The sequence below is a fragment of the Salvelinus alpinus genome, chromosome 32 (assembly GCF_045679555.1).
Source record: "Salvelinus alpinus chromosome 32, SLU_Salpinus.1, whole genome shotgun sequence".
Taxonomy (NCBI): domain Eukaryota; kingdom Metazoa; phylum Chordata; class Actinopteri; order Salmoniformes; family Salmonidae; genus Salvelinus; species Salvelinus alpinus.
In genome coordinates, this window is record NC_092117.1 from 20926176 (window position 1) to 20953854 (window position 27679).

General features: G+C 43.4%; 1 protein-coding gene across 2 annotated transcripts in view; it reads left to right on the forward strand.

Annotated features, from left to right (window-relative positions):
- Positions 1–13433: 13433 nt before the first annotated feature.
- LOC139562290 (glutamate receptor ionotropic, delta-1-like) overlaps positions 13434–27679 on the forward strand; it is a 365031-nt gene continuing 350785 nt past the window's right edge. The window contains exons 1-2 of one of the 2 annotated variants that reach the window (XM_071379865.1): positions 13434–13849; positions 23134–23289. In XM_071379865.1, the coding sequence (XP_071235966.1) occupies positions 13771–13849; positions 23134–23289 (235 nt within the window). In that variant the 5' untranslated portion in view covers positions 13434–13770. The remainder of the gene's footprint in view (positions 13850–23133; positions 23290–27679) is intronic. The other variant, XM_071379866.1, reaches the window with a different exon arrangement.

The following is a 27679-nucleotide window of genomic DNA, read 5'->3' on the forward strand; positions in this document are numbered from 1 at the left end:
AAAACAATTCAACTTGGGTTAACATTCTGGGAAACTATCCCTTTAATTGAGGGTGTTCTGTATTGATCTTTTACTGTAATAAAACATTTACAAGATACAAGATGATATTTGTAAAAGAACCCACCACCAAGGTAGAGTGTGTGTGTGTGTGTGTGTGTGTGTGTGTGTGTGTGTGTGTGTGTGTGTGTGTGTGTGTGTGTGTGTGTGTGTGTGTGTGTGTGTGTGTGTGTGTGTGTGTGTGTGTGTGTGTGTTTCCCGACCCCTGCTGTCTCAGCCTCCAGTATCTATGATGCAGTAGTCTAGGTTTCGGGGAGCTAGTCAGTCTGTCCTATCTGGTGTAATTCTCCTGTCTTATCTGGTGTAATTATCCTGTCTTATCTGATGTAATAATCCTGTCTTATCTGGTGTAATTCTCCTGTCTTATCTGGTGTCCTGTGTGAACTTAAGTATGCTACCTCTAATTCTCCCATCTCTGTCTCTCTTGCTTTCTCTCCCCTCTCAGAGGACCTAAGCCATAGGACCATGCCTCAGGACTACCTGGCCTGACGACTCCTGGCTGTTCCCGTCCCCAGTCCACCTGTTTTTGCTGCTGACCCAGTTTCTGGTGTTCTGCCTGCGGCAGACCTGACCTGTTCACCAGATGTGCTACCTTGTCATGTTGCCGCTCCAGTGGAACACTGACCTGTTCACCGGACGTGCTACCTTATCCCGGACCTGCTGTTTCGACACTCGTTTTCTCTCTCCCTCTCGCCCTCCCTCTCTCTCCCTCCCTTCCCCTCTACCGCACCTGCTGTCTCAATCTCTGAATGCTCAGCCAAGAAAAGCCAACTGACATTTATTTCTGAGGTGCTGACCTGTTACGCCCTCTATAACCACTGTGATTATTATTTGACCCAGCTGGTCATCTAAGAACATTTGAACATCTTGAAGAACGATCTGGCCTTAATGGCTGTGTACTCTTATCTCCACCGGGCACAGCCAGAAGAGGACTGGCCACCCCTCAGAGCCTGGTTCCTCTCTAGGTTTCTCTTACGTTCCTGCATTTCTAGGAAGTTTTTCCTAACCACTGTGCTTCTACATCTGCATTGCTTTCTCTTTGGGGCTTTAGGCTGGGTTTCTGTATAAGCACTATGTGACATCTGCCGATGTAAAAAGGGCTTTATAAATAAGTGTGTGTGTGTGTGTGTGTGAGAGAGAGAGGGTTGTGGCAGTTACCTGCAGAGGGAGGATAAAACATGGCTGAAGAAAGCAGAGAGAACTTGGTCAACGTCCTAAACATCCTAAAACCACAATCCAGACAGCCATCAACCAAAACTCCAGTGTCCTCTAACTGTCAGCTGACTACATGTCGCAGGAGCATGACACTACAATCTGAGCCTTCAGTGTTCCAGTTTTACCATGATGTGTTCTCTGTGCTGTAGTAAATGATGAGAACCCTGAGTGTGTTACTGCTATAATGCCCTGCTGTGTGGATCCTGTTAGCACTGGCTGCCTCACTGAGCACCTGGGAACTGCAGCAAGAGCGCATTGTTTACTGTAACAATTTAAACAAATATCTCTACTTCTGTTATGAATATTAATGTTAAATGGAGCTGCTTTGAAAGGCAATAGCGTATATCATTTTCAAAACAAACAGGGCAAAAATCTGGCCTCAATTAACAATATACTCTCCTCTTTTTTCTCCCTCTCTCTCTCTCCTTTCCATCTTTCCTTCTCTCTCCCCTATATGTACTAACCTGCAAACTGAGGCGGGGAGGTATGTAATGACCCATGTCTGGCCAATTATTTCTGGCCTCTACACAGGTGACCACCTGCATATAGGACATGGATGGACACAATCACACATCCATGTCACCTTGCTGTGTGTGTGTGTGTGTGTGTGTGTGTGTGTGTGTGTGTGTGTGTGTGTGTGTGTGTGTGTGTGTGTGTGTGTGTGTGTGTGTGTGTGTGTGTGTGTGTGTGTGTGTGTGTGTGTGTGTGTGTGTGTGTGTGTGTGTGCGTGCATACATATATTTAGTTGTTTAAGCGTGTGTTTAGTATGGAAATGTATTCCTATAATCATAAGCTATCTCAGGGGACTTCCACCTCAAGCAATGACCCATACCATTGACAGCAGTGACCAATAACATTGCTTGTTTGTCCTATTGTGTAAATTTGCCCCCGTTGTGAAACTAGCAACTGTGAAAAAAGGGGTAGTGTGAGGCTTTTAAAATGATTTAATTTTCCTCTTTATGAAGGGCTTGGGCCAGATGGGCTCTTGTTACAAAATCAGGACTAACAAGTCAATGCACCTTTCCTCTCTGTCATTAGAAATAATAATTTTACAATCAACATCACATAGGCAAAATGTATAGTTTACAACATATAAGCACCTTAAACTGAGAGTCAGCGATATGACGTTGTCACAAGCAGCACCACAGACGTTACAGATGAGCACAATGCAAGATGACGCACTACGATGCACTCACAGAGTATACCATGTGTACGGGTGTGTTACAATAGCTACAACGTGATAGATGTGGGACTGGAAACAGCTGAGAAGTTTAGCCTTGCACATCAATGCTTTTAGTTGTGGAAATCGACCCGATATTGCTGTTTACTTCGCGCATCGCTGGCTCTACCTTTAAGGAGAGATTATTTTCAAACATAAATTTTCAATTAGTTACATTTTTAACAAATCTGTATATATACAGTGGGGTCTGAAATTACCCCCAAGATATGCTAACCTCTCACCCTTAGCAATAACAGGGAAGTTAAATATGTCTTCGGGGTATGATCTTTGAACCTCTATAACTTTCTTGATCAACATTATTCACGATTCATTCAGGATGATTAGTAATCATGGTAGCACAATACATTATTTACCATTCATTTATATTGGGCACCAAATAATCTGAAGCACAACCAAAACGAACTGCAAACGTGTCCAACAAGTTTGTAGTCACAAGCTTGATGTAGTCATTGCGTGCTAGGAATATGGGACTAAATCCTTAACTTTTGACTACTTTAGTAAAAAAAATCTTTAAAGGTGTCAATAATTTTGACCCCTACCATTTTGAGAAAAAAAGTATTACTTGTTAAACAAAATGTATTTCTCTGAGCAATTGGATTAGTATAAAATAATATAATATCCCTAATTTTGGGGGAATAGAATATAGCTCTGTATTTGAAATTATTGATTTTATTATTATTGCTCATCTTTATCAAGGGTATCAATAATTTCAGACAACACTGTATGTTACCTAGTTAAGGGACTATAATGCTGAACAATAAATACAATGGATATATTTGATGAATAATTGGTATTTATTTGAGATGCAGTGGAGTTTGTGTTATTATTCCAAAACAACATCAAACTATAATGTTACCCCAGGCTCAGTCCTGGAAATGAAAAGCTTGCTCACCTTTACTACTGTAGGTGGGCTGTTATATTATGTACTGGGTATTCCTACCTGACCTGAAAACACTCAGACTGAGACAAACTCACTTAGCCTAATCAGTCAATGATCTGATTTAATTTTGTTGAGACATAATGTTCTAGCGAGAACATACAGGTTCAGAGACTCGTAACTCTGCTGTCCACTCTTGATAATACTGTCATCTAGCCGGGGCACAGTTCTCAGTGTGTATTCATCCTCATGATATCAGTAGACAAAAACATACAGTGCCTTCAGAAAGTGTTGATGCCACTTGACTTATTTCACATTTTGTTGTGTTACAGCCTGAATTCAAAATGGATCAAATAAAAAAATGCATCACCCATCTCCACACAACACCCCATAATGACCAAGTGAAAATATGTTTTTAGATAGTTTTGCACATTTATTTACAATGAAATACATGTTGTCAATATATGTTAAAATTCCCTTTGGCAGCGATTACAGCTGTGAATCTTTCTGGGTAAGTCTGTAAGAGCTTTGCACACCTGCATGGTACAATATTTGCACATTATTATTTTTAAAGTTCTTCAATCTCTGTTAAGTCAAAACTGTAAATAGGCCACAAAAACATTCAATGTCATCTTGGTAAGCAACTCCAGTGTATATTTGGCCTTGTGTTGTAGGTTATTGTCCTGCTGAAAGGTGAATTTGTATCCCAGTGTCTGTTAGAAAGCTGACTGAACCAGATTTTCCTCTAGGATTTTGCCTGTGCTTAGCTCTATTCTGTTTATTTTTATCGTAAAAAAAACTCCCTAGTCCTTGCCGATGACAAGCATACTGTCACGCCCTGGCCTTAGTATTCTTTGTTTTCTTTATTATTTTAGTTAGGTCAGGGTGTGACATGGGGAATGTTTGTGTTTTGTCTCGTTTTGGGTGGTTATATGGTAAAGGGGGTGTTGGGTTTAGTGTATGGGTTTGTGTTGAGTGAATGTTTCTAGGTATGTCCATGGTTGAGTGAATGTTTCTAGGTATGTCTATGGTTGCCTGAGTGGTTCTCAATCAGACACAGATGTCTTTCATTTGTCTCTGATTGGGAGCCATATATAAGGCAGCCATAGGCATCATGCGTTTGTGGGTAATTGTCTATGTGTAGTGTTTGTGTCAGCACTATTTGTCTATATAGCTTCACGGTCGTCAGTTTGTTATTTTGTTAGTTTGTGTATAGTGTTCGTTTCGTGTTTTCTCTCTTCTAAATAAAAGAAGATGTATGTTTCACACGCTGCGCCTTGGTCCAATCTCTCACCGCAAGACGATCGTGACAGAATTACCCACCTACGCGGGACCAAGCAGCGTGTCAAGCGGCAACAGGAGCGATACACACAGGATTTATGGCAATGGGAGCAGTATCTGGGCTACACTACGTGGGAGGAGATCGACAGGTGGGCGATCGACCCAGGGCGAGTGCCGGAGCCCGCCTGGGATTCTCTGGCGCAGTGCGAGGAGGGATACCGGCGAATGGAGGCAGCACGAAGACGCGGTAGGAAGCCTGTGAGTCAGCCCCAACATTTTTTTGAAGGGGGGCTAAAAGGGAGTGTGGCGAAGTCAGGTAGGAGACCTGCGCCTACTCCCTGTACTTACCGTGGAGAGCGAGAGTACGGGCAGACACCGTGTTACGCAGTAGAGCGCATGGTGTCTCCTGTACGTGTTCATAGCCCGGTGCGGGTTATTCCACCTCCCCGCACTGGCAGGGCTAGATTGAGGATTGAGCCGGATGTCATGAAGCGGGTTATTCCACCTCCCCGCACTGGTCGGGCGACAGGGAGCATACAACCAGGTAAGGTTGGGCAGGCTCAGTGCTCAAGGGAGCCAGTACGCCTACACGGTCCGGTATTTCCGGCGCCACCTCCCCGCCCCAGCCCAGTACCACCAGTGCCTACACCACGCATCAGGCTTCCTGTGCGTCTCCAGAGCCCTGTTCCTCCTCCACGCACTAGCCCTATGGTGCGTGTCTCCAGCCCAGTACCACCAGCACCACGCACCAAGCCTCCTGTGTGTCCCCAGAGTCCTGTGTGTCCTGTTGCTGCTCCCCGCACTAGCCCTGAGATGCGTGTCCCCAGCCCGGTACCTCCAGTTCCGGCACCACGCACCAGGCATACAGTGTGCCTCAGCCGGCCAGAGCTGCCCGTCTGCCAAGCACCGTCAGAGCTGCCCGTCTGCCAAGCACCGTCAGAGCTGCCCGTCTGCCAAGCACCGTCAGAGCTGCCCGTCTGCCAAGCACCGTCAGAGCTGCCCGTCTGCCAAGCACCGTCTGAGCTGCCAGTCTGCCAAGGACCGTCTGAGCTGCCAGTCTGCCAAGGACCGTCTGAGCCGTCCGCCAGACAGGATCAGCCAGAGCCGTCCGCCAGACAGGATCAGCCAGAGCCGTCCGCCAGACAGGATCAGCCAGAGCCGTCCGCCAGACAGGATCAGCCAGAGCCGTCCGCCAGACAGGATCAGCCAGAGCCGTCCGCCAGACAGGATCAGCCAGAGCAGTCCGCCAGCCATGAGCAGCCAGAGTCGCCCGCCAGCCATGAGCAGCCAGAGTGGCCCGCCAGCCATGAGCAGCCAGAGTGGCCCGCCAGCCATGAGCAGCCAGAGTGGCCCGCCAGCCATGAGCAGCCAGAGTGGCCCGCCAGCCATGAGCAGCCAGAGTGGCCCGCCAGCCATGAGCAGCCAGAGTGGCCCGCCAGCCATGAGCAGCCAGAGTGGCCCGCCAGCCATGAGCAGCCAGAGCCTACCGCCAGCCATGAGCAGCCAGAGCCGCCAGTCAACCAGGATCTGCTGAATCCGCCAGTCAGCCAGGATCTACCAGAGGCACCGAAGCGGATATTGACAATGGTGGAGTGGGGGCCACGTCCCGCACCCGAGCCGCCGCCATATTAAGGCCCACCCCGGACCCTCCCTTTCTGTGTCAGGTTTTGCAGCCAGAGTCCGCACCTTTTGGGGGGGTACTGTCACGCCCTGGCCTTAGTATTCTTTGTTTTCTTTATTATTTTAGTTAGGTCAGGGTGTGACATGGGGAATGTTTGTGTTTTGTCTCGTTTTGGGTGGTTATATGGTAAAGGGGGTGTTGGGTTTAGTGTATGGGTTTGTGTTGAGTGAATGTTTCTAGGTATGTCTATGGTTGCCTGAGTGGTTCTCAATCAGACACAGATGTCTTTCATTTGTCTCTGATTGGGAGCCATATTTAAGGCAGCCATAGGCATCATGCGTTTGTGGGTAATTGTCTATGTGTAGTGTTTGTGTCAGCACTATTTGTCTATATAGCTTCACGGTCGTCAGTTTGTTAGTTTGTGTATAGTGTTCGTTTCGTGTTTTCTCTCTTCTAAATAAAAGAAGATGTATGTTTCACACGCTGCGCCTTGGTCCAATCTCTCACCGCAAGACGATCGTGACACATACCCATAACATGATGCAGCCATCACCATGCTTGAAAACATGAAGGGTGGTACTCAGTGATGTGTTATGTTGGATTTTCCCCATTCCTGACAAAGTTAATTTTCTGTACAGACTTCCTTCGTTTCCCTTTGTCAATTAGGTTAGTATTGTGAAGTAACTACAATGTTGATGATCCATCCTCAGTTTTCTCCTATCACAGCCATTAAACTCTAACTGTTTTAAAGTCACCATTGGCCTCATGGTGAAATCCCTGAGCAGTTTCCTTCCTCTCCGGCAACTGAGTTCGGAATCTTTGTAGTGACTGGGTGTATTATTATTACACCGTCCAAAGTGTAATTAATAACTTCACCATGCTCAAAAGGATATTCAGTGTCTGCTTTGTTTTATTTTACCCATCTACCAATAGGTGCCCTTCTTTGTGAGGCATTGGAAAACCTCCCTGGTCTTTGTGATTGAATCTGTGTTTGAAATTCAATGCTTGACTGGGGGACCTTACATATAATTGTATGTGTTGGGTACAGAGATGAGGTAGTCATTCAAAAATTATGTTAAACACTATTATTGTACACAGAGTGAATCTATGCAACTTATTATGTGACTTAAGAAAATGTTTACTTCTGAACTTATTTAGGCTTGCCATAACAAATGAGTTGAGTACTTATTGACATACTCTGGAAACAAGTTTTATTTACCAATTTAGCATTTTGTATTGTTATGTTTGACCTCAATGTACTTGACATCTGAAAGAGTCAACTCTAAATAAATTGTTACTTTCTGAAGAAACTGTTTGTCAGAGATGTACACTCTTAAAAAAATGGGTTCCAAAAGGGTTCTTTGACTGTCTGCATAGGACATGTCACGTTCGTTGAAAGGATCGGACCAAGGCGCAGCGTACGTAGAGTTCCACATTCTTTAAAACGTGCAGTATTGCAGTGCACAAGGCAACTATACAAAAACAAGATCCCACAACACAAATGAGGAAAATAGCTACCTAAATATGATCCCCAATCAGAGACAACGATAAACAGTTGTCTCTGATTGGGAACCATATCAGGCCAACATAGACATACAAAAAACCCTAGACATACAAAAACCCTAGACATACAAAAACCCTAGACATACAAAAACTAGCATACCCACCCTAGTCACAACCTGACCTAACCAAAATATATAGAAAAACAGAGATATCTAAGGTCAGGGCGTGACAGGAGAACTCTTTTTGGTTCCAGGTAGAACCCGTTTAGGTTCTATGTAGAACCCTTTCCACCTGGAACCAAAAGGGTTTTACCTGCAACCAAAAAGGGTTCTTTAAAGGGTTCTCCTATGGGGACATTAGATTACACTGTAAACAACAGTCAATTCACAGCCAACCTTCTTCACTGCAGTACCCCAAGCTATGAGTAAATGACTGGGGATTGAACAGGGGTTTGAGAGTCGATTACCTTTGTCAAAAGAAAATGATTTCTGCATGTTAAATCTTGATGTTATAAGTGTAATGAAATGCTTATTTAAGCTTTCTGCGCCGACTTTGGGCACACAGTGTTTAAGCTCATTTAGAAATACAGTTGGATGATGGACAGTGGCTGTGAAAAATGGTGCATGGTAGCGGTCGTTGTTGACCATGCATGGCTAATTCATTTTAATGGCAGGTTTTATTTGCTCTAACTGCTGCGCTTCGGTGGACTAATGTGACAGCATCTCTTCATCTAAATCAACTTTTCGCACACCTCCAAAAAACGTTTCCATCCTACTTCTCAGTTCATTGCTCGAACTGTTAACTTTAATGACTCCGGCTTGTGTGACAATGAAATGCCACTGTCATCACTCAAAGCCAGCGCTCGCCCTCATGGCAACGCTTCGGAGGCCTGTTCAGAGCACTTTTGATGTGTTAAATGTTGACAACCTTGGAGGTGCACTTAATCAGTGGAAGTGAGTAGAACTCAACACTGTGGTTTTCGGGTGAGACGCTAGAACTTTGGAGATTTTGAGAGTTTGGAACTATAAGGTTCTATCTGCAAAAAGATGATTCTGAGAAAGCTGGCTTTAAAGTTCCAAACTCTCATTGGTTTGAATGGTGTAAGCTATTTGTATGATGTATTATTTTGAACTTAGCAACATGAATTGAGGTATATCGGTAGAGAACATTGAACAGAACAAGCCTATGTCAATAACTAAATTTTGACATAAATGCAGATAGAACCCGATTTGTCGAATGTACAGTACCAGTCAAAAGTTTGGACACACCTACACATCCAAGGGTTTTTATTTATTTGTACTATTTTCTACATTGTAGAATAATAGTGAGGACATCAAAACTATAAAAATAACACATATGGAATCATGTAGTAACCAAAAAAGTGTTAAACAAATCAAAATATATTTTAGGTTATATATACGTGAAAGTTGCCACCCTTTGCATTGATGACAGCTTTGCACACTCTTGGAATTCTCTCAACCAGCTTCACCTGGAAAGCTTTTCCAACAGTATTGAAGGAGTTCCCACATATGCTGAGCACTTGTTGGCTGCTTTTCCTTCACTTTGCAGTCCAACTCATCCAAAACCATCTCAATTGGGTTGAGGTTGGGTGATTGTGGAGGCCAGGTCATCTGACGCAGCTATCCATCACTCTTCTTCTTGGAGGTATGTTGGGTCATTGTCCTGTTGAAAAACAAATGATAGTCCCACTAAGCGCAAACCAGATGGAATGGCGTATTACTCATGTTTCTTGGCCCAAGCAAGTCTCTTCTTCTTATTGGTGTTATTTAGTAGTGGTTTATTTGCAGCAATTCGACCATGAAGGTCTGATTCACGCAGTCCCTTCTGAACAGTTGATGTTGAGATGTGTCTGTTACTTGAACTCTGTGAAGCATTTATTTGGGCTGCAATTTCTGAGGCTGGTAACTCTAATGAACTCATCCTCTGCAGCAGAGGTAACTCTGGGTCTTCCTTTCCTGTGGCGGTCCTCATGAGAGCCTGTTTCATCATAGCGCTTGATGGTTTTTTCGACTGCATTTGAAGAAACTTTCAAAGTTCTTGAAATGTTCCGGGTTGACTGACCGTCATGTTTTAAAGTAATGATGGACTGTAATTTGTCATTGCTTATTTGAGCTGTTCTTGACATAATATGGACTTGGTCTTTTACCAAATAGTGCAATTTTCTGTCTACCAACCCTACATTGTCACAACTGATTGGCTCAAACGCGTTAAGAAGGAAAGAAATTCCACAAATGTACTTTTAACAAGCCACACCTGTTAATTGAAATACATTCCAGGTGACTACCTCATGAAGCTGGTTGAGAGAATGCCAAGAGTCTGCAAAGCTGTCGTCAAGGCAAAGGGTGGCTACTTTGAAGAATCTCAAATATAAAATGTATTTTGATTTGTTTAACACTTTGCTGGTTGCTACATGATTCCTTATGTGTTATTTCATAGTTTTGATGTCTTCACTATTATTCTACAATGTAGAAAATAGTAAAAAATAAAGAAAAACCCTTGAATGGGTAGGTGTCCAAACTTTTGACTGTTACTGTATCTCAATGGGTTACATTTGGACTCAAAACGAACACTATGAACAGACCACAAAAATAATCACTTGGATACAAATTGGTTTATATGGATTTATGTTTCAAAAGCCTATACATACATTAACTACTTGAAATAGAATCAGTCCTTGAGTCCTCAAGAGGCGGCATGTATGGCCCTACCCTTCTGTTACATGCTAAGTGCCCCCAGGCTCACAGTAATCATCTTTAACGACTATGCCTTTTTCTTATATTTCTACTTGCATATGAAGTAGCTTAACAAACAGAATATATGATAACCCACTAACTCTTTTGATCTACTGAAATTACATTCCCATGCCATCTACAGTACATGCAGACAGGTAAGGGTCATTGGAGTCAGATTTGTATTATGTATTATGTTGTACGTCTAAATTGGATGTCTCTTACATGTTACATGGGTAAAATGCATAGCGGGGGTGTGGAATTAAGCTACTGTAGGCTTCCCCAGAAGGATTTCTTTGATGATTCCAGTGCCTCTCAGACATGGTATATGGACCAGCTCTAAAAAAATGATGGTTACATGGGTGGGAGCAGCAAATTAGTCAGCCATGCGATGAATGTCATAAAACACTCCTATACTCCCTTTCAGTTCACCCCTGATCTGATAGTTTCTATACTTGATCAAAAACACTCTCATCCATTCAAGTATTAGTGTGAATTAGATAATGGAAAGACAAAACTTTATGAAGTTATTGGACATAGCACACATGCATGCCTAAGTCTAGGATTTAATGGGCTGGTCCTACTCCTGAACCATAAAGCATGCTCAGTTTCTTTATTGAAAGTTCTTCATTGTCCAGCAATTGGCATACTCTGGGTCTGGGAAACAGGTCCTATGTAAATCTCTCAACACGATTATGAGTATTTGTGTATATCTTAGTTTGACAACTTTATAAATAATTTAGCATCCTAGTACAGGTCATTCACTAAATGATGGTGGGCTCATTTAATCCATAGAGGTTGACAGAACCAGTTATTTACATTTACATTTATATTTAAGTCATTTAGCAGACGCTCTTATCCAGAGCGACTTACAAATTCTCAGTAAAGCTTTATGCAGCAATCTTCAGTAAATTTACATCACCTAACCTCATTTATTTCCCCACTCCTCTGTTACATAATAACACACTTTGAATGAAAGAATGCGTCTGAAAAATAATACAAAGATTCTGAGACTTGTTGTTTTATGATGCGCCTCAGCGCACCTATGAGAGAGGGTGAGTTTGGAATATGCTGGTACAGTCGTAGTGCATAGAGATGGCCACTAGGGACGGTATGTCAGCTGTAATTTGAACGGAACTTTAGGGCATTGGCGCATGGATGTATGTGTTCCAAATGGACAGGGTGGGAGTTAGATGGGTGACGTAGCATACATATATGATAGTCGTAGAGGTGGTGGAATGATTGAGGTGAATATACAGATGTATGATCTTAATTTGACCTGTATTGTTGCAGGAAAATAATCTTGCAGCAACAGGAGTTTATTGTTAAGTCCATAATATTGCTTTATCTGTGGTTAGGCTATTAGCTGGTCAAAATGAGGCTACATGAAAAGTGGAATACGTTAACACTACCATGTGTTTTCATTGAATTTATGTAAATCAAAAACATTTATGTAATTCCTGCAAAGCAGGAAAACTCTCAGCAACAAAAGAGTGATCAAATTAAGATCCTATATTTGTAGCCTACAGCTGGGCGAGCTTGGTTAATGTTTCAGTCTAATGTAAGCTACGCATGTTAGACCAAATGATGTGTCCTATTGAAGTTATGAAATTCGACAAAAATATACAACCGAATTAATTTGTTAGACAACTCAATCAATTATTTAAATAACAATTTCAATGAAAAAGTATTTGAATGCATGCATTCCTTCGTTGTCTGCGATCTACAGGTGATTGCTCCTTCAGTCAAGTCAAGCGGTCCTGTAGCGTATTCCAAAGGCTCTGTTCACTTTCGTGGTTCTGAAAGGCGACGTGACCTGGTAGATCTAACCAAACAATTACAAGATATTTCCGTTTATGCTCAGTCACAAGAAATATCCTTTAATTGTAAGATTATGCCTATCATGCATCTTCATCTTGCACTTGAAACCTCTTCTCAGCACCTGTTCCCTTCTTGTAAGCGGGTAAAATAACAAATGAAATGCCTAATTTATACCCATCCTCTTTAAATCTATGGAATTGTAAACCTGCATAAAATTGGATTCGGCTCAATATGACATGACATTGATTCATCCTCAGTTATTAGCATATAGGCATTCAACAATTACCATACTAGTTATCGCCACAGGAGTGTCCCATTAATTCGTTTGTTCAGCGTTTTGTGAAGAGACTAATCAATCAGTCAGTCAAGTAACACGTAAAGGCATAATCGATCAATCAATCAATCAATCAGCCTTCATTTGCATATGTCTGTAGTTCCTCAATCTTCGCTTCTGGCCAAATCCCACTGTTGCCAAGTCAATTAGGCTTTCTCGCTGGCTGTTTCCTATGACCAGAACTTCTGCGCTGAAAAATGTTAAGTTCTGTCAAATGTCCATCATCCATCACTTTTCACCGGTGATCACCTTATGGCTAGATCCCCTTCTTCGGCTCAACATCTGCGCCCGCGTCTTCTCTCACCCCGTTGCTCTGCTTTTTTAGTTTCTTGACATTAGCCTATATATCAAATGATAACTTGTAAATCATAATGCATTTTGGCAAGCAGGGGCAGAACCATATAGCCTAATCTAGTTTTCGATCAGACTACCAATGTATATCATGTAGGCCTACCGCAATAAGACTATATTCAGTGTTTGCAATTATTTAGTAGCCTTCATCCAAGTATACACTGCATAGTTGTCTATCAGCCTCAAGGTAGGCTACTCTAAAAACACTGCGCTCTGCCCGCGTCTCTCTCCGGCTAGAACAAATTCCATTTTACCCGGCTTCTCCGGACAGCACGGATAAGTGAAGTCTCTGCAGTCACGTGGGTCGGGCGAACAAGCGATTTCACGATTCAGTGTGTGTATGTGAGTGTCTCTCTCTCTCTTTCTCTCTCTCTGTGATTACAGGGGGGTGTCCCTCCGCATTTTTGCAGCTTGCCATGCTTTTAGACACAGTGAGCGCTGGAGAAGGCGAGAGCGAGAGACGGAACGCCGGGCTCAGTAGCTGTCTTTGAATACAACCACGGGTTTCCCAACCTTTCTTCCCTTATTTCCCCCTCACTTTCCGTTTAAAACAGTTATTTCCCTTGTTATAAATATAGTTTTTATTTAGTGTTTCCTTCATTTTGAGGCTTCTGAATGACAGTTGTGATTTGTATCGTTTTTGGACATTGTTTGTGGTGACCCATTGGATTGTCGAACAGCCGAGGAAGCTTGGATGAGCTGCTTCGCTAAAAGCCAGAAATGGAGTTGCTGTTGATCTGCCTTTCCCTCTGGATATTGCAATGCAATTCTGCCGGAGCGGACTCCATCATTCATATTGGTAAGGACCCTGGACAGCTATGCGCGGGTTTTAGTGAGACGTGCTGCAGAAACATCTAGAACCATCACTGTGTAGCAGAGACAAATGCATGCGAAGCACGTAACTGTAACGCGTGAAGGGCAGCCTCAGGGATGTTTAGCGGAATAAATAATCTATTTTGACTGCGTCAAGTGTATACTGAAAGTTTGGATGCAGTCAATGTTAACTTAAGGTATAGTCTCCTGAACATAACCCTATTTCCATCTTGGTGTAGGAAATGTAAACATTCGCCGACGTCATTTTTTTAGGCTATCAGAGAAAGTCTAGCTAACAAGTGAATGGAGTGGATCGATTTCTTAAATATCAATCATTTAGCAAAGACATGGCATTTATTTTCACCAGTAGCAGTGCCTTTTCCTCCATCAGCTTTTGAGGAATCAATGTCACTTGAGCGGTTCACGGATTGTTATGCCCTCCCCCTCCTAAATCAGACCACAAGCCTTAACTTTTAATGGAACGTGATCGCAATATCAATAGCATTACAGATGGGTTGTCAATAGGTTTTCATTGTGAAAGATGCAATACTGTAATTAAATTGGATTGTGCAGCCTAAACCTCGAGGGAGCTTTTCTGCCAACATATGCTTGATGTTTGATCTGCCAGTTTTCCAGCACCTAAAAAGCATGAGTTGTCATTGTATTGTGGAGACAGAATAAACTCATGATGATACAGAATGTTAAAGAGAGATTGAGGGATTGACATTGATGCCCGATCTCCACAAAATACATGCATAAATACTAAACAAGTATAGCCTTTACTACCACTAGTTCAATTATTTTAAAAACCTGGTTTGAAATGGAATTGATATGCCCGACCTCGACGATAAATCCCACACCTTCCATAGCCCCCTCTCTCTCGCTCGCTCACTCAAACACACACACGGGTGCAAATATATGGTAGTCTATTTCTTTACAAGAGTAATGGATATGCATATTCTCAACAAATAGGCATATTCTCAACACTGATCATAATGCTGTTGCGTAGTTGCACCACCTTTCAAGAACAAGACGAAACACAAGTTTATTACACATTTTTATAATATTAAGCTACAGCTGCATACCCTATATGTGTCCTTTACTTTGTACTTATCATACGGCATATAGGCCTACATATAATGTATTATTTCACATTGCACTGCTTACCAAATAGGAGCAGCAGGTGTTCTCTCTCTCTCCTCTGGGTCATTCTCCAGGGAAATTGCGGTGTGGTTTTAATATTAATAGACCCTAATAACCCTGATAACTCGGATGACCCAGATAATACAATTAATTATCCCACTTTTTATTGTATTATGCAACATTTGGTTTCTGGGAATATCTGTGGTTGATCTCAAGTGGGGATGTCTGTATATGTGGCTATTGGGTTATCTCGCATTGATTAATGTGTGAGTGTGTGTGTCTGTGTCCGTGCAAGTGCAATTGTCTCTGTCTGTCTGTCTCTTTCTCTCTCTCGCTCTCTCTCTTGCTCTCTCAAAGATAGTGCTAGGGAACTTAAACGAAGCTACACTCACGCAGTAAATGGCTTTAACGGGATGATATGACAACAGCCAGTGAAAGTGAAAGTGCAGGGCGCCAAATTCAAACAACAGAAATCTCATAATTAAAATTCCTCAAACATACATGTATCTCATACCATTTTAAAGGTAATCTTGTTGTTAATCCCACCAAAGTGTCCGATTTCAAATAGGCTTTACAGCGAAAGCACCACAAACGATTATGTTAGGTCACCGCAAAATCACAGACAAACAGTCATTTTTCCAGCCAAAGACAGGAGTCACAAAAAGAAGAAATAGAGATAAAATGAATCACTAACCTTTGATGATCTTCGTCAGATGACACTCATAGGACTTCATGTTACACAATACATATATGTTTTGTTCGATAAAGTTCATATTTATATCCAAAAACCTCAGTTTACATTGGCGCCATGTTCAGAAATGCCTCCAAAATATCCGGAGAAATTGCAGGGAGCCACATCAAATAACAAATACTCATCATAAACTTTGATGAAAGATACACGTTTTACATATGTAACAGCAGCCTTCCTCCTCTTCACGAGAGGAGAAGGTGTAGCAAGGATCGGACCAACACGCAGCGTAGCCAGTGCTCAACATGTTTAATTACAAAACTGTGAACACTTACTAATAACAAAATAATAAAATGTGGCAAACCGATACAGTCCTAGCTGGTGCAGAGAAACACAAAGACAGGAAACAACCACCCACAATCCCCAACACAAAACAAGCCACCTAAATATGATTCCCAATCAGAGACAACACAAAACACCTGCCTCTGATTGGGAACCATATTAGGCCAAACATAGAAACAGACAAACTAGACACACAACATAGAATGCCCACCCAGCTCACGTCCTGACCAACACTAAAACAAGCAAAACACACAAGAACTATGGTCAGAACGTGACAGTACCCCCCTCCTGAGGTGCGGACACCGAACGCACCCCCTAAAACTCTAGGGGAGTGTCTGGGTGGGCATCTGTCCGCGGTGGCGGCTCCGGCGCTGGACGAGGACACCATTCCACCATTGTCTTTGTCCCCCTCCTTAGCGTCCTTTGAGTGGCGACCCTCGCCGCCGACCTTGGCCTAGGAAACCTCACAAAGGGCCCCATCAGACTGAGGAGACAGCTCCGAACCGAGAGGTAGCTTAGGACAGAGAGGTAGCTCAGGACAGAGAGGTAGCTCCGAACGAATGGCAGCTCCGGACTGAATGGCAGCTCCGGACTGAATGGCAGCTCATGACTGGAGGGCGGCTCATGACTGGAGGGCGGCTCATGACTGGAGGGCGGCTCATGACTGGAGGGCGGCTCATGACTGGATGGCGGCTCATGACTGGGGGGCGGCTCATGACTGGGGGGCGGCTCATGACTGGGGGGCGGCTCATGACTGGAGGGCGGCTCATGACTGGAGGGCGGCTCATGACTGGAGGGCAGCTCATGACTGGCGGGCGGCTCATGACTGGCGGGCGGCTCATGACTGGCGGGCGGCTCTGGCAGCTCCTGACTGGCTGGCGGCTCTGGCAGCTCCTGACTGGCTGGCGGCTCTGGCAGCTCCTGACTGGCTGGCGGCTCTGGCAGCTCCTGACTGGCTGGCGGCTCTGGCAGCTCCTGACTGGCTGGCGGCTCTGGCAGCTCCTGACTGGCTGGCGGCTCTGGCAGCTCCTGACTGGCGGGCGGCTCTGGCAGCTCCTGACTGGCGGGCGGCTCTGGCAGCTCCTGACTGGCGGGCGGCTCTGGCGGCTCCTGACTGGCGGGCGGCTCCGGCGGCTCCTGACTGACGGACGGCTCCAATGGCTCGGGACAGACGGACGGCTCAGATGGCGCTGGGCAGGCAGGCAGCTCAGATGGAGCTGGGCAGGCAGGCAGCTCAGATGGCACTGGGCAGGCAGGCAGCTCAGATGGCGCTGGGCAGGCAGGCAGCTCAGATGGCGCTGGGCAGGCAGGCAGCTCAGATGGCGCTGGGCAGGCAGGCAGCTCAGATGGCGCTGGGCAGGCAGGCAGCTCAGATGGCGCTGAGCAGGCAGGCAGCTCAGATGGTGCTGGGCAGACAGGCAGCTCAGACGGCGCTGGGCAGACGGGCGGCTCAGATGGCGCTGGGCAGGCAGGCAGCTCAGATGGCGCTGAGCAGGCAGGCAGCTCAGATGGCGCTGGGCAGACAGGCAGCTCAGATGGCGCTGGGCAGACGGCCGACTCTGACCTGCTGAGGCGCACAGTAGGCCTGGTGCGTGGTGCCGGAACTGGTGGTACCGGTTTGTAGACACGCACCTCAAGGCTAGTGCGGGGAGCAGGAACAGGGCACACTGGACTCTCGAGGCGCACTATACACCTGGTGCGTGGTACCGGCACTGGTGGTACCGGGCTGAGGGCACGCACCTTAGGGCGAGTGCGGGGAGAAGGAACAGTGCGTACAGGGCTCTGGATACGCACAGTAAGCTTGGTGCGTGGTGCCGGAACTGGTGGTACCGGGCTGGAGACACGCACCACAGGGAGAGTGCGTGGAGGAGGAACAGAGTTCTGGAGACGCACAGGAAGCCTGGTGCGTGGTGTAGGCACTGGTGGTACTGGGCTGAGGGAACGCACCTCAAGGCGAGTGCGGGGTGCTGGAACTGGAACTGGAGGCCTGGTACGTGGCGCCGGCACCGGAGAGCTGGTGCATGGGGCTGGCACAGGAGAGCTGCTGCATGGGGCTGCCACAGGAGAGCTGGTGCGCTGAGCTGGCACAGGACGTGCAGGGCTAGGGAGGCGCACAGGAGGCCTGATGCGTGAGGCTGGCACAGTCTTCACCAGACGGCTAGCCCGCACCTCAGGACGAGTATGGAGAGCTGACTCAGGTGACATCAAATCCCCGACACGCTCTGTCGGGCGGATGTCGTGCCTCATGCACCAAACCAGCAAATCCCTCATTTCTCTCTCCTCCAATTTCCCCATTAGATCCTTCACAGTCTCTACTATGCTCACCTCCAATACCGCCCTCACCGGCTCTGGTTCCATCCTTGGCTCCTTACGGTAAGCAGGGGGAGTTGGCTCAAGTCTCCTACTTGACCCAGCTACACTCCCCTTTATCCCCCCCCAAGAAATCTTTGGGGGAGCCTCTCGGGCTTCCAGCCGCTCTGCCTTGCTAGCGCCTCATAATGCCGCCTCTCTGCTTTTGCTGCCTCCAGCTCTGCTTTGGGGCGGCGACATTCCTCTGGCTCTGCCCAGGGTCCTTTACCGTCCAGCTCATCCTCCTATGTCCATTCCTGAACTCGCTGCTGCTGTCACTGCTGCCCCTTACTACGCTGCTTGGTCCGAGTTTGGTGGGTGGTTCTGTAACGGCAGCCTTCCTCCTCTTCACGAGAAGAGAAGGTGTAGCAAGGATCGGACCAACACGCAGCGTAGCCAGTGCTCAACATGTTTAATTACAAAACTGTGAACACTTACAAATACAAAATAATAAAATGTGGCAAACCGATACAGTCCTAGCTGGTGCAGAGACACACAAAGACAGGAAACAACCACCCACAATCCCCAACACAAAACAAGCCACCTAAATATGATTCCCAATCAGAGACAACACAAAACACCTGCCTCTGATTGGGAACCATATTAGGCCAAACATAGAAACAGACAAACTAGACACACAACATAGAATGCCCACCCAGCTCACGTCCTGACCAACACTAAAACAAGCAAAACACACAAGAACTATGGTCAGAACGTGACAACATAGAATTAAAGATACACTTGTTCTTAATGCAACCGCTGTGTCAGATTTCAAAAGCTTTACGGCAAAAGCACAATATTCAATAATCTGAGAACAGCGTTCAGCCACAAAAGGAAGCCATACAGTTACCCGCCAAATTGTGCAGTCAACAAAACTCATAAAAAGCATTATAAATCTTCACTTACCTTTGCTGATCTTTGTCGGAATGCACTCCCAGGCCTGCCACTTCCACAAGAAATGTTTGTTTTGTTCGGTAATGTCCATCATTTATGTCCAAATAGCTATTTTTGTTAGCGTGTTTGGTAAACAAATCCAACGTCAGGAAGCGCGTTCACTAAAAGCAGACAAAATGTCAAAAAGTTCCGTAACAGTCAGTAGAAACATGTCAAAGGATGTATTGAATCAATTTTTAGAATGTTTTTAACATAAATCTTCAGTAACGTTCCAACCGGAGATTTACATTGACTTCAGATGTGCGATGGAACAGAGCTCCCTCTCATGTGAACGTGCATGGTCAAAGCATGGTCAGGTCATGATAGACCTGACTAATTCCTGTCTCCTTCGGCCCCACTTCACAGTAGAGGCATCAGACAAGATTCTACAGACAGTTGACATCTAGTGGAAGCCGTAGGAAGTGCAACTGTGTATTCAATAGGGTCTTGGTTGAAAATCGACCAACCTCAGAATTCCCACTTCCTGTTTGGATTTCTTCTCAGGTTTTTGCCTGCCATAGGAGTTCTGTTATACTCACAGACATCATTCAAACAGTTTTAGAAACTTCAGAGTGTTTTCTATCCAATACGAATAATATGCATATATTATCAACTGGGACTGAGGAGCAGGCAGTTTACTATGGGCACCTCTGTGCACCTTTCATCCAAGCTACTCAATACTGTCCCTGCAGCCATAAGAAGTTAACAAGTCACATAATAAGTTGCACCGTGTGCAATAATGTTTAACATGATTTTTTTAAGACTACCTCATCTCTGTATCCCACACATACATATAATTGTAAGGTCCCTCAGTCGAGCAGTGAATATCAAATACAGATCAAACCACAAAGACCAGGCAGGTTTACCAATGCCTCACAGAGAAGGGCAACTACATGTATTGTAAATATATTTTTTTAAAAGCAGCATTGAGCATGGTGAAGTTATTAATTACACTTTGGATGGTGTATCAATACACCCAGTCACTACAAAGATACAGGCTTCTTTCCTAACTTAGTTGCTGGAGAGGAAGGAAAATGCTCAGGGATGGATCAACAACATCGTAGTTACTCCACAATACTAACTCAAATGAGTGAAAATAAAGAAGCCTTTACAGAATAAGATGCATTCCAAAACATGCATTATGTTTGCAATAAGGGCACTAAAATAAAACAGCAAAAATTGTGGCAAAGAAATGTACTTAATGTCCTAAATACAATGTGTTATGTTTGGGGCAAATCCAACACAACACATCACTGTGTACCACTCTTCATATTTTCAAGCATTGTGGTGGCTGCATCATGTTATGGGTATGCTTGTCATCGGCAGGGACTATGGAGTTTTTTTAAGGATAAGAAACAGGAAAATCACAGGCAAAATCTTATAGGAAATCCTGGTTCAGTCTGTTTTCCAACAGACACTGGGAGACAAATTCACCATTCAGCAGGACAATAACTTAAAACACAAGGACAAATATACACTGGAGTTGCTTACCAAGAAGACATTGAATGTTCCTGAGTGGTCTAGTTACAGTTTTGACTTATTTCTGCTTGAAAATATATGACAAAACTTGGAAATGGCTGTCTATCAATGATCAACAACCAACTTGACAGAGCTTGAAGAAATGTAAAACGAATAAATATTCTACAATCCAGGTGTGCAAAGCTCTTAGAGACTTACCCAGAAAGAGACTCACAGCTGTAATCACTGCCAAAGGCGATTCTAACATGGATTGACTCAGGGGTGTGAATACTTATGTAAATAAGATATTTCTGCATTTCATCTTCAATAAATGTGCAAAAATTACTAAAAACATGTTTTCACTTTGTCATTATGGGGTATTGTGTATAGACTGGTGAGAAAAACATATATTTAATACATTTTGAATTCAGGCTGTATCACAACAAAATGTGAAATAGTCAAGGGTATGAATACTTTTTAAAGGCACTAACATATGTAATTGTTTAAATAGTTTTTGAGTGGGCAACATATACCATCATCTTAAATTGACATGTTGAATTATTTTGCAATATAGCATTATTTTATGTTGCGCTAATTTCCCTAATGTGGACAGTTTGTATTACTACCTTACAGTACACAAGCTTGCATTTCCACCCCATAAAATTGAGTGGAATTGCACACAATATTTACCTCAGATTGGCGATATCAGTATAAAAGTTTATAGTCATCACTATGACGTAAGATCAATTGATTTAAACAGATCAATATCTTTGGTTTTGTACTGTTGATTTTGTCACGGGCTGGGTTAATTTTCTAACTCTCAAATGGCATGAACATTTTTGGGGGTCACATATTTGAAAGTCAAACTATCACTTAAATAGCAACCAACATTTGTCACTGCTCGCAGGGCTGGATTACCGCAGGGAACGTGCCTCAGGGCAGGAGGGGGGTTAGACCCCAGATATCATATTATGGAAAAATGTGTAGAATTGCACGAAATTAGCTTTAAAACTGGCAACACAAAAAACGTTTTTGGGGGAAGGGGGTAGTAGTCCGGCCCTGCTGTGTCAAGATTCATTGAAGTTAACTAACATAAAAAGTGGTTTGTGATGGCAGTCTCCCGGAATCATCATCTGACATTCCAAAATATAAATGTAAAAGTGTTGCATTACACTTATCGTGTTGGCGACCCACTTGAAACAAAATGCAACACTTCAAAATGTAGCTAGCTGTCTTCTACAAATTTTCCTCTAAACAGTGATGTACACATTATTCCCAGATTCCGTGTGTTTTTTGAGATGTGTTAGTTTTAACAGGATGTGCACCTTATCTCCCCCCTCTCGCTTAATTGATTTCAAAGCGATAATCGATAGGAGTGATTGACAAAACAGTGTTGCGTCTCTCTTTCTGTTTTGGTGACCCCTGTATCAAAATGCAACATTCTAAAACGTAGCTGACTGTGTTCTGCAGGTTGTCCTCTAACCAGTGATGTAAAAACAGTGCATATGCCCCTTGTACAAATACAAGCAATATGATTACAATTGTTGCACATGCATGTGTACTGTAGATAGTACATTTTATGTTTAGGTTTTCAATACATCCTGAACTGTTTCTGCATATTGGTTATTGATTTGGACACTTTAAAACTATATTTTGACGTTGGGCTATTTATCAAAATGTTTACAAGAAGCAGTGACAGAATCATGTTCAACTGCAGTTTTAGGAATATAAATTAAACTTTCAATCTTAATTTCCAATGGTATTGTACTTAATCAGGTAAAAACTGCTGAATGAGTACAAAAACGTGCTGTGATTGATTTATTTTGATTATATAGCAGAAATCACAAAACGGGTTTGCCATGCCTACTCACAGGTCCATATGTGAAATAAATCCCATTGACAGTTTCCACATTTGTAGGCTACTATACAGCCAAAGCTTGTGACTCTGCCGCACTCCACTGTTCTATGGTTTATCTTTGCTGCTAATAAATAGGAAAAAGACCCAACCAAAGATCCATGTCTGGAAAGTGATTTGTTTTGCACGCGTTTATGAACATTTGTAATCCCGCCTGTGCTAGAGTGGCTATCAAGAACCTTTGACAAGGTTAGCCACTCTGCCTACAGTAAATACGTAGCCTTAATACTATTGATTTAGGCATCCGCATCCAAATTGCGCATATACCATAAAGAGCAATCGATAAGGTAGTTCAGTGTAAACTGCATCATCATTTAAAAATGGATAGATACTATGCTGGATCAAGTAAACCTGTTGGTGAATGAAAAAACCATGGGCACAGTTCACAGTTTATTTTCCCACCAAATAAGTGAGCCTATATTGATTTATTTTGCTCCAACAGGTGCCATATTTGAGGAAAACGCTGGAAGGGATGACGAAATTTTCCAACTTGCCATTTCTGACCTAAGTCTCAACGACGACATTCTACAAAGTGAAAAAATCACCCACTCTGTAAAATCTATCGAGGCTAACAACCCATTTCAAGCAGTGCAGGAAGGTAAGTGACCCGGCAGAATATTTTTTTGTATCGATTGCTTTGCTGTTATATCTAATTGCTTAGGACCGGAGGGTTGGGGACAACATTTCAGCTTTGTGGTTTCTGATGGCATGAGGGTGTTTATATTCTTATCGTGGTTAAAGACTTGCAGGCTGTTGAAAAATCCTTTCAATTTTCTTTTTTCCATAGTTTGTTGTATCTATTGCAGTTTAAATTCTTAGCTAGATGTAAGTATTGAGTCAAAGTTCAGACAGGTGATTATTAACTTAAATCTCTTTTCTCAGATGCAGATAATCAGCTTTAGAATGTGGATAGATTGAATCTCACTTTTTAATGTTGTAGATTCACATCTACAGCTTCACAGTGCTAAAAGTGTTTGTCTCCTGTAGCTTGCATAGTCAGTCAAACAGTGCCGTTCAAATCACTGAGGTATAATACAAACTGGAGACTGCATCCAAGATTTCCGACCGTTGTTTTCAAGGTAATCTACTCATGCTCACCGTCTATATCCAGGTTGCGTCCAGTTTATACGGACCAACATCACATGCGCGCTAGCACTCAGTGCGCACAGGGAGCAGCGCGAGCAGCGATGATGTCATCACGTCAACCACAAACATGGCAGACATTGGATGAATATAAAACGTTAATATCTACGGCTGTGAGTGATGGGGGGGGGGGGGGGGAAATCGCCCTCAGCAACAATTATTTGAATAATTCAACATCTCAAAAAATTTACACAAAGGTGATGACTAATGTGTCTTTTTAGGAATATTCTAATCTGACTTTTCTATGTGGCTGTCAATGGAAATTGTCTTTCTGGGCCAGCGTCAGTTAAATTGCAGTATCGATTCGAAACTGCAGGAGCAGTCAAAACTGTTCTTCTACTGTAGACCGGAACCCTGGCCCCTTGGTTCAAATATGATGTCACCCAGCAGCTGACATCATCACAATACATCACAGAGGTAACTGCCAAAATAAAGGAAATATCAACATAAATTGTCTTAATAGGGTGCTGGGCCACCACGAGCCAGAACAGCTTCACTGCGCCATGTCTAGAACTCTGTTGGAGGGATGCAACACCATTCTTCCATGAGTAATTCCATCATTTGGCGTTTTGTTAAAAAATGCTGTCTCAGGCACTGCTCCAGAATCTCCCAGAAGTGTTCAATTGGGTTGAGATCTGGTGACTGAGACACACACACACACCTACCTAACTGTAACCCAAACCCAAACCTAAACTGTAACCCAAACCCAAACAATGATGGGTCTGGTAAGAGGCCTCCTGTGGGGATGGGGGCTGGGATAAACATTTTTAAAACACACACACACACACTTTAAACCGTCTATGCTCCATGGATACCCCTCTTTCAAACTCACTGAGATCACTTCTTCTAGCCATGGTAGCAAAAATAATGGCCAACTGGGCATTTTTATACATGACCCTAAGCATGAGGGGATGTTAATCGCTTAATTAACTCAACAACCATACCTGTGTGGAAGCACCGGCTTTCAATATACACTGAACAAAAATATAAACGCAACATGTAAAGTGTTAGTTCCATGTTTCATGAGCAAAAAAAATACAATAAAATGCCACTTTAAAATGTGCAGTTTTGTTACACAAAACTGAGGAGTATTTCTATCTGTAATAAAGCCCTTTAGTAGGGAAAAACTCATTCTGATTGGGTGGGCCTGGCTCCACAGTGGGTCCATAGATTAGGAGTTCACATGACTGGGCAGTGATTTCCTTATATGAACTGTAACTAAGTAAATTGTTAGAAATTGTTGCATGTTGCATTTATGTTTTTGTTCAGTATACTTCATATGCCTCATTTACGGAAGTGTTTCCTTTATTTTGTCAGTTAGTATATAACCCGAGGAGAACACAATAGTATTAAAACCGTTGTCAAAGGCTTAGAGAAGTTGCCAAAGAGATTATCGACCTTGTCAGACATACAGAATGGCATAGAAGCATAGAATGAGAGTGGTGAACAATTATAAAACTTTTACATGCCTCCCCAACATAATGGTAACTTAAACGAGGAGTAATTGGCTTATGTTGAAGTTTTTGTTAGAGCTGTTGTAAGGGATTGTTGATTCTATTGAATTGGACTGAATGCTCAGCTAGGCAAACTAAATGTTAGTGGATGATTAATGAACTGGATACTAATATATTTGCCAAGGCCATGATGGTGGTATTGAAGGATGTTTCCATGCACTGTGAAAGAGAATGGAACCCTCATGAAATGAACCTATTAGCTAGGGATCTGCTACAGCCATTTAGTCCACTGCATCCTTTTACATTGGCCTTGAATCGAATAGTTACTCCGTTACGAAAGCGCTCAAATAGTAATACCCATTGATTCTTGAAGAGTATAACTGATACATGCCTCATGAGCTTAGTTCAACTGTAGTGTCCCATCAGAACCCAAAATATAACCTTGTTTTACTCCAGCGTTTGTAAAGCATGTAAATATTAACAAACACTCTGTATATAGTATAGCCTTGAAACATGGTTAAAACTATAATTTTGATATCATGGATGGTCAGTCTTAGTATCCATAGCTCTGTCTATGAATTTGAGAGTGGTTACATGTCTCCAAGCCCATTCCTCAGCTTTTTACTAACACAGACGCGGGTTCACTGCTTTGTTATTGTTTAAACTGCAGATTTTAGTTTTAAGTTAATACTGAAGTGATTTTTGCACGATAAAAGTGAGGTGACTTCTATTTAGAAATGTGTTTTCTTATCTCGTCCTAATTCAGAGTCATTGCCTATCATCGAAACATGTACAAAAAAGCAATTTTCTGTTAATAAAGGGCATCTACCGTTACAGCAGGCGATAACTTTACAGCTCTGAAAGTATAAGAGAAGACAGATGTTTATTTCTGGCTGCATACCAAACAAATCAGTGCAGAAGACTTAAAATATGACAACAACACAAAGGTCTACTGGGTATCAAGGCTGATTGATGGTGAGCCCAAATACCTTTCAAAGGGAACCTACTGGTTGTTCTACACTGGACATTCCCGCTGCTTAGTCTATGATGATTTCCTTTGGTTATTATTATAGCTTACCAAGTCACTATTCACACACTAGCAGTGCTATTTATTTATTGTTGATTGGGGGTGTTTTGGAACTCGGGGCTTACCGGTCGATGAGGCGCCAGGATCGATGAGCCTTCCTGGGACTGGGGTGTGTGTGAGATGAGTGGATGGTTGAGTGGCAGTAGGGTCGTGTTGACCTTTGCTTTACTGTTTTGTTCACATTCACCCTGTGACTGCCACTAAGGATCCTGCCAGTGTACCGCCAGGGAGGAGGAGACAGGCAGGGCTGGGCAGAAGTGTGAGGAGAACAAGGATCAGAATAAGAATGAGCGGGAGTGAAGGAGGAGTGTGGGAAGAGGAGTGCTTAGGAAAGGAAAAGGGTAGGCACGAGGAAAAGACGAAAAGTGAAGGAGAAGATCAGTAGGAGGGTAAGAGGAAAAACAGCTGTTGCATTAGAATACCTATCTCTGTGATCTAGAGGGACTAAGGTGATGAGAGCTTCCATATTAGCATGAAGTTGATCACTGGATGATGAGGTGTGGGTTAGGTGACATCCTTCACGTCAAGACTGATATGATAGATTCAGGTCAATTCTAAAAAGGGGTTGAGACCTGTGCATTACTCAAATTGACAAAACAATCAGATCAATGACAAGTTAGTTATTTCGGAGTATCAAATAACTGCCGTTAACTATTCACTGCGGCAGATGAGGGTCTATTTTAGTCATCGAGTTGAGATGCAGTAATTTGTTGAGTGCTTTGTACCAATACCCCCCAACACCCACTACAGCAACTCCATTTACATCAACTCCTCCCAAGGGAAAAGTCAAGGAGAATTGAATTGCTCTAAGCACATAGACTTAGAAAACCCTCCTTCAATAACTGTAAGGTTCACTTTCACCTTCCTCTACTACACGTGCCGAAGGATCAAATGATAGCTCCTTTTAGAGTGTTGGCGTGGCCAATGCAATATCCCCACTAGATTCCCCACTTATGACAACTCATTATTCACAATTCTCTAAACATGATGGAAAGCTGGTCTTTGACAATTATTGTCCAGGCCTGTGGTTTAATAACTGTAGGTAAATCTCCATAATGGATTTGTTTGTGTTTTTATGTCTATTTCCTAGGTGTAGTGAGGAGAATGATCATGTCATCTTTTCCAGGCCTGTTAATTACCCAATGGTTATTTTTAATCCGTCATAAGCTCTTTGATAGGCCTGCAGACACGGAACTGCTTCAATCAGCTAAGTGAGGTCACAGCCGTGGTGTACATTTAACCCTTTCATTTAATCCATGTCTAACACTATTCTTGTAATTATACTGGATGTTTCTGGGACTGGC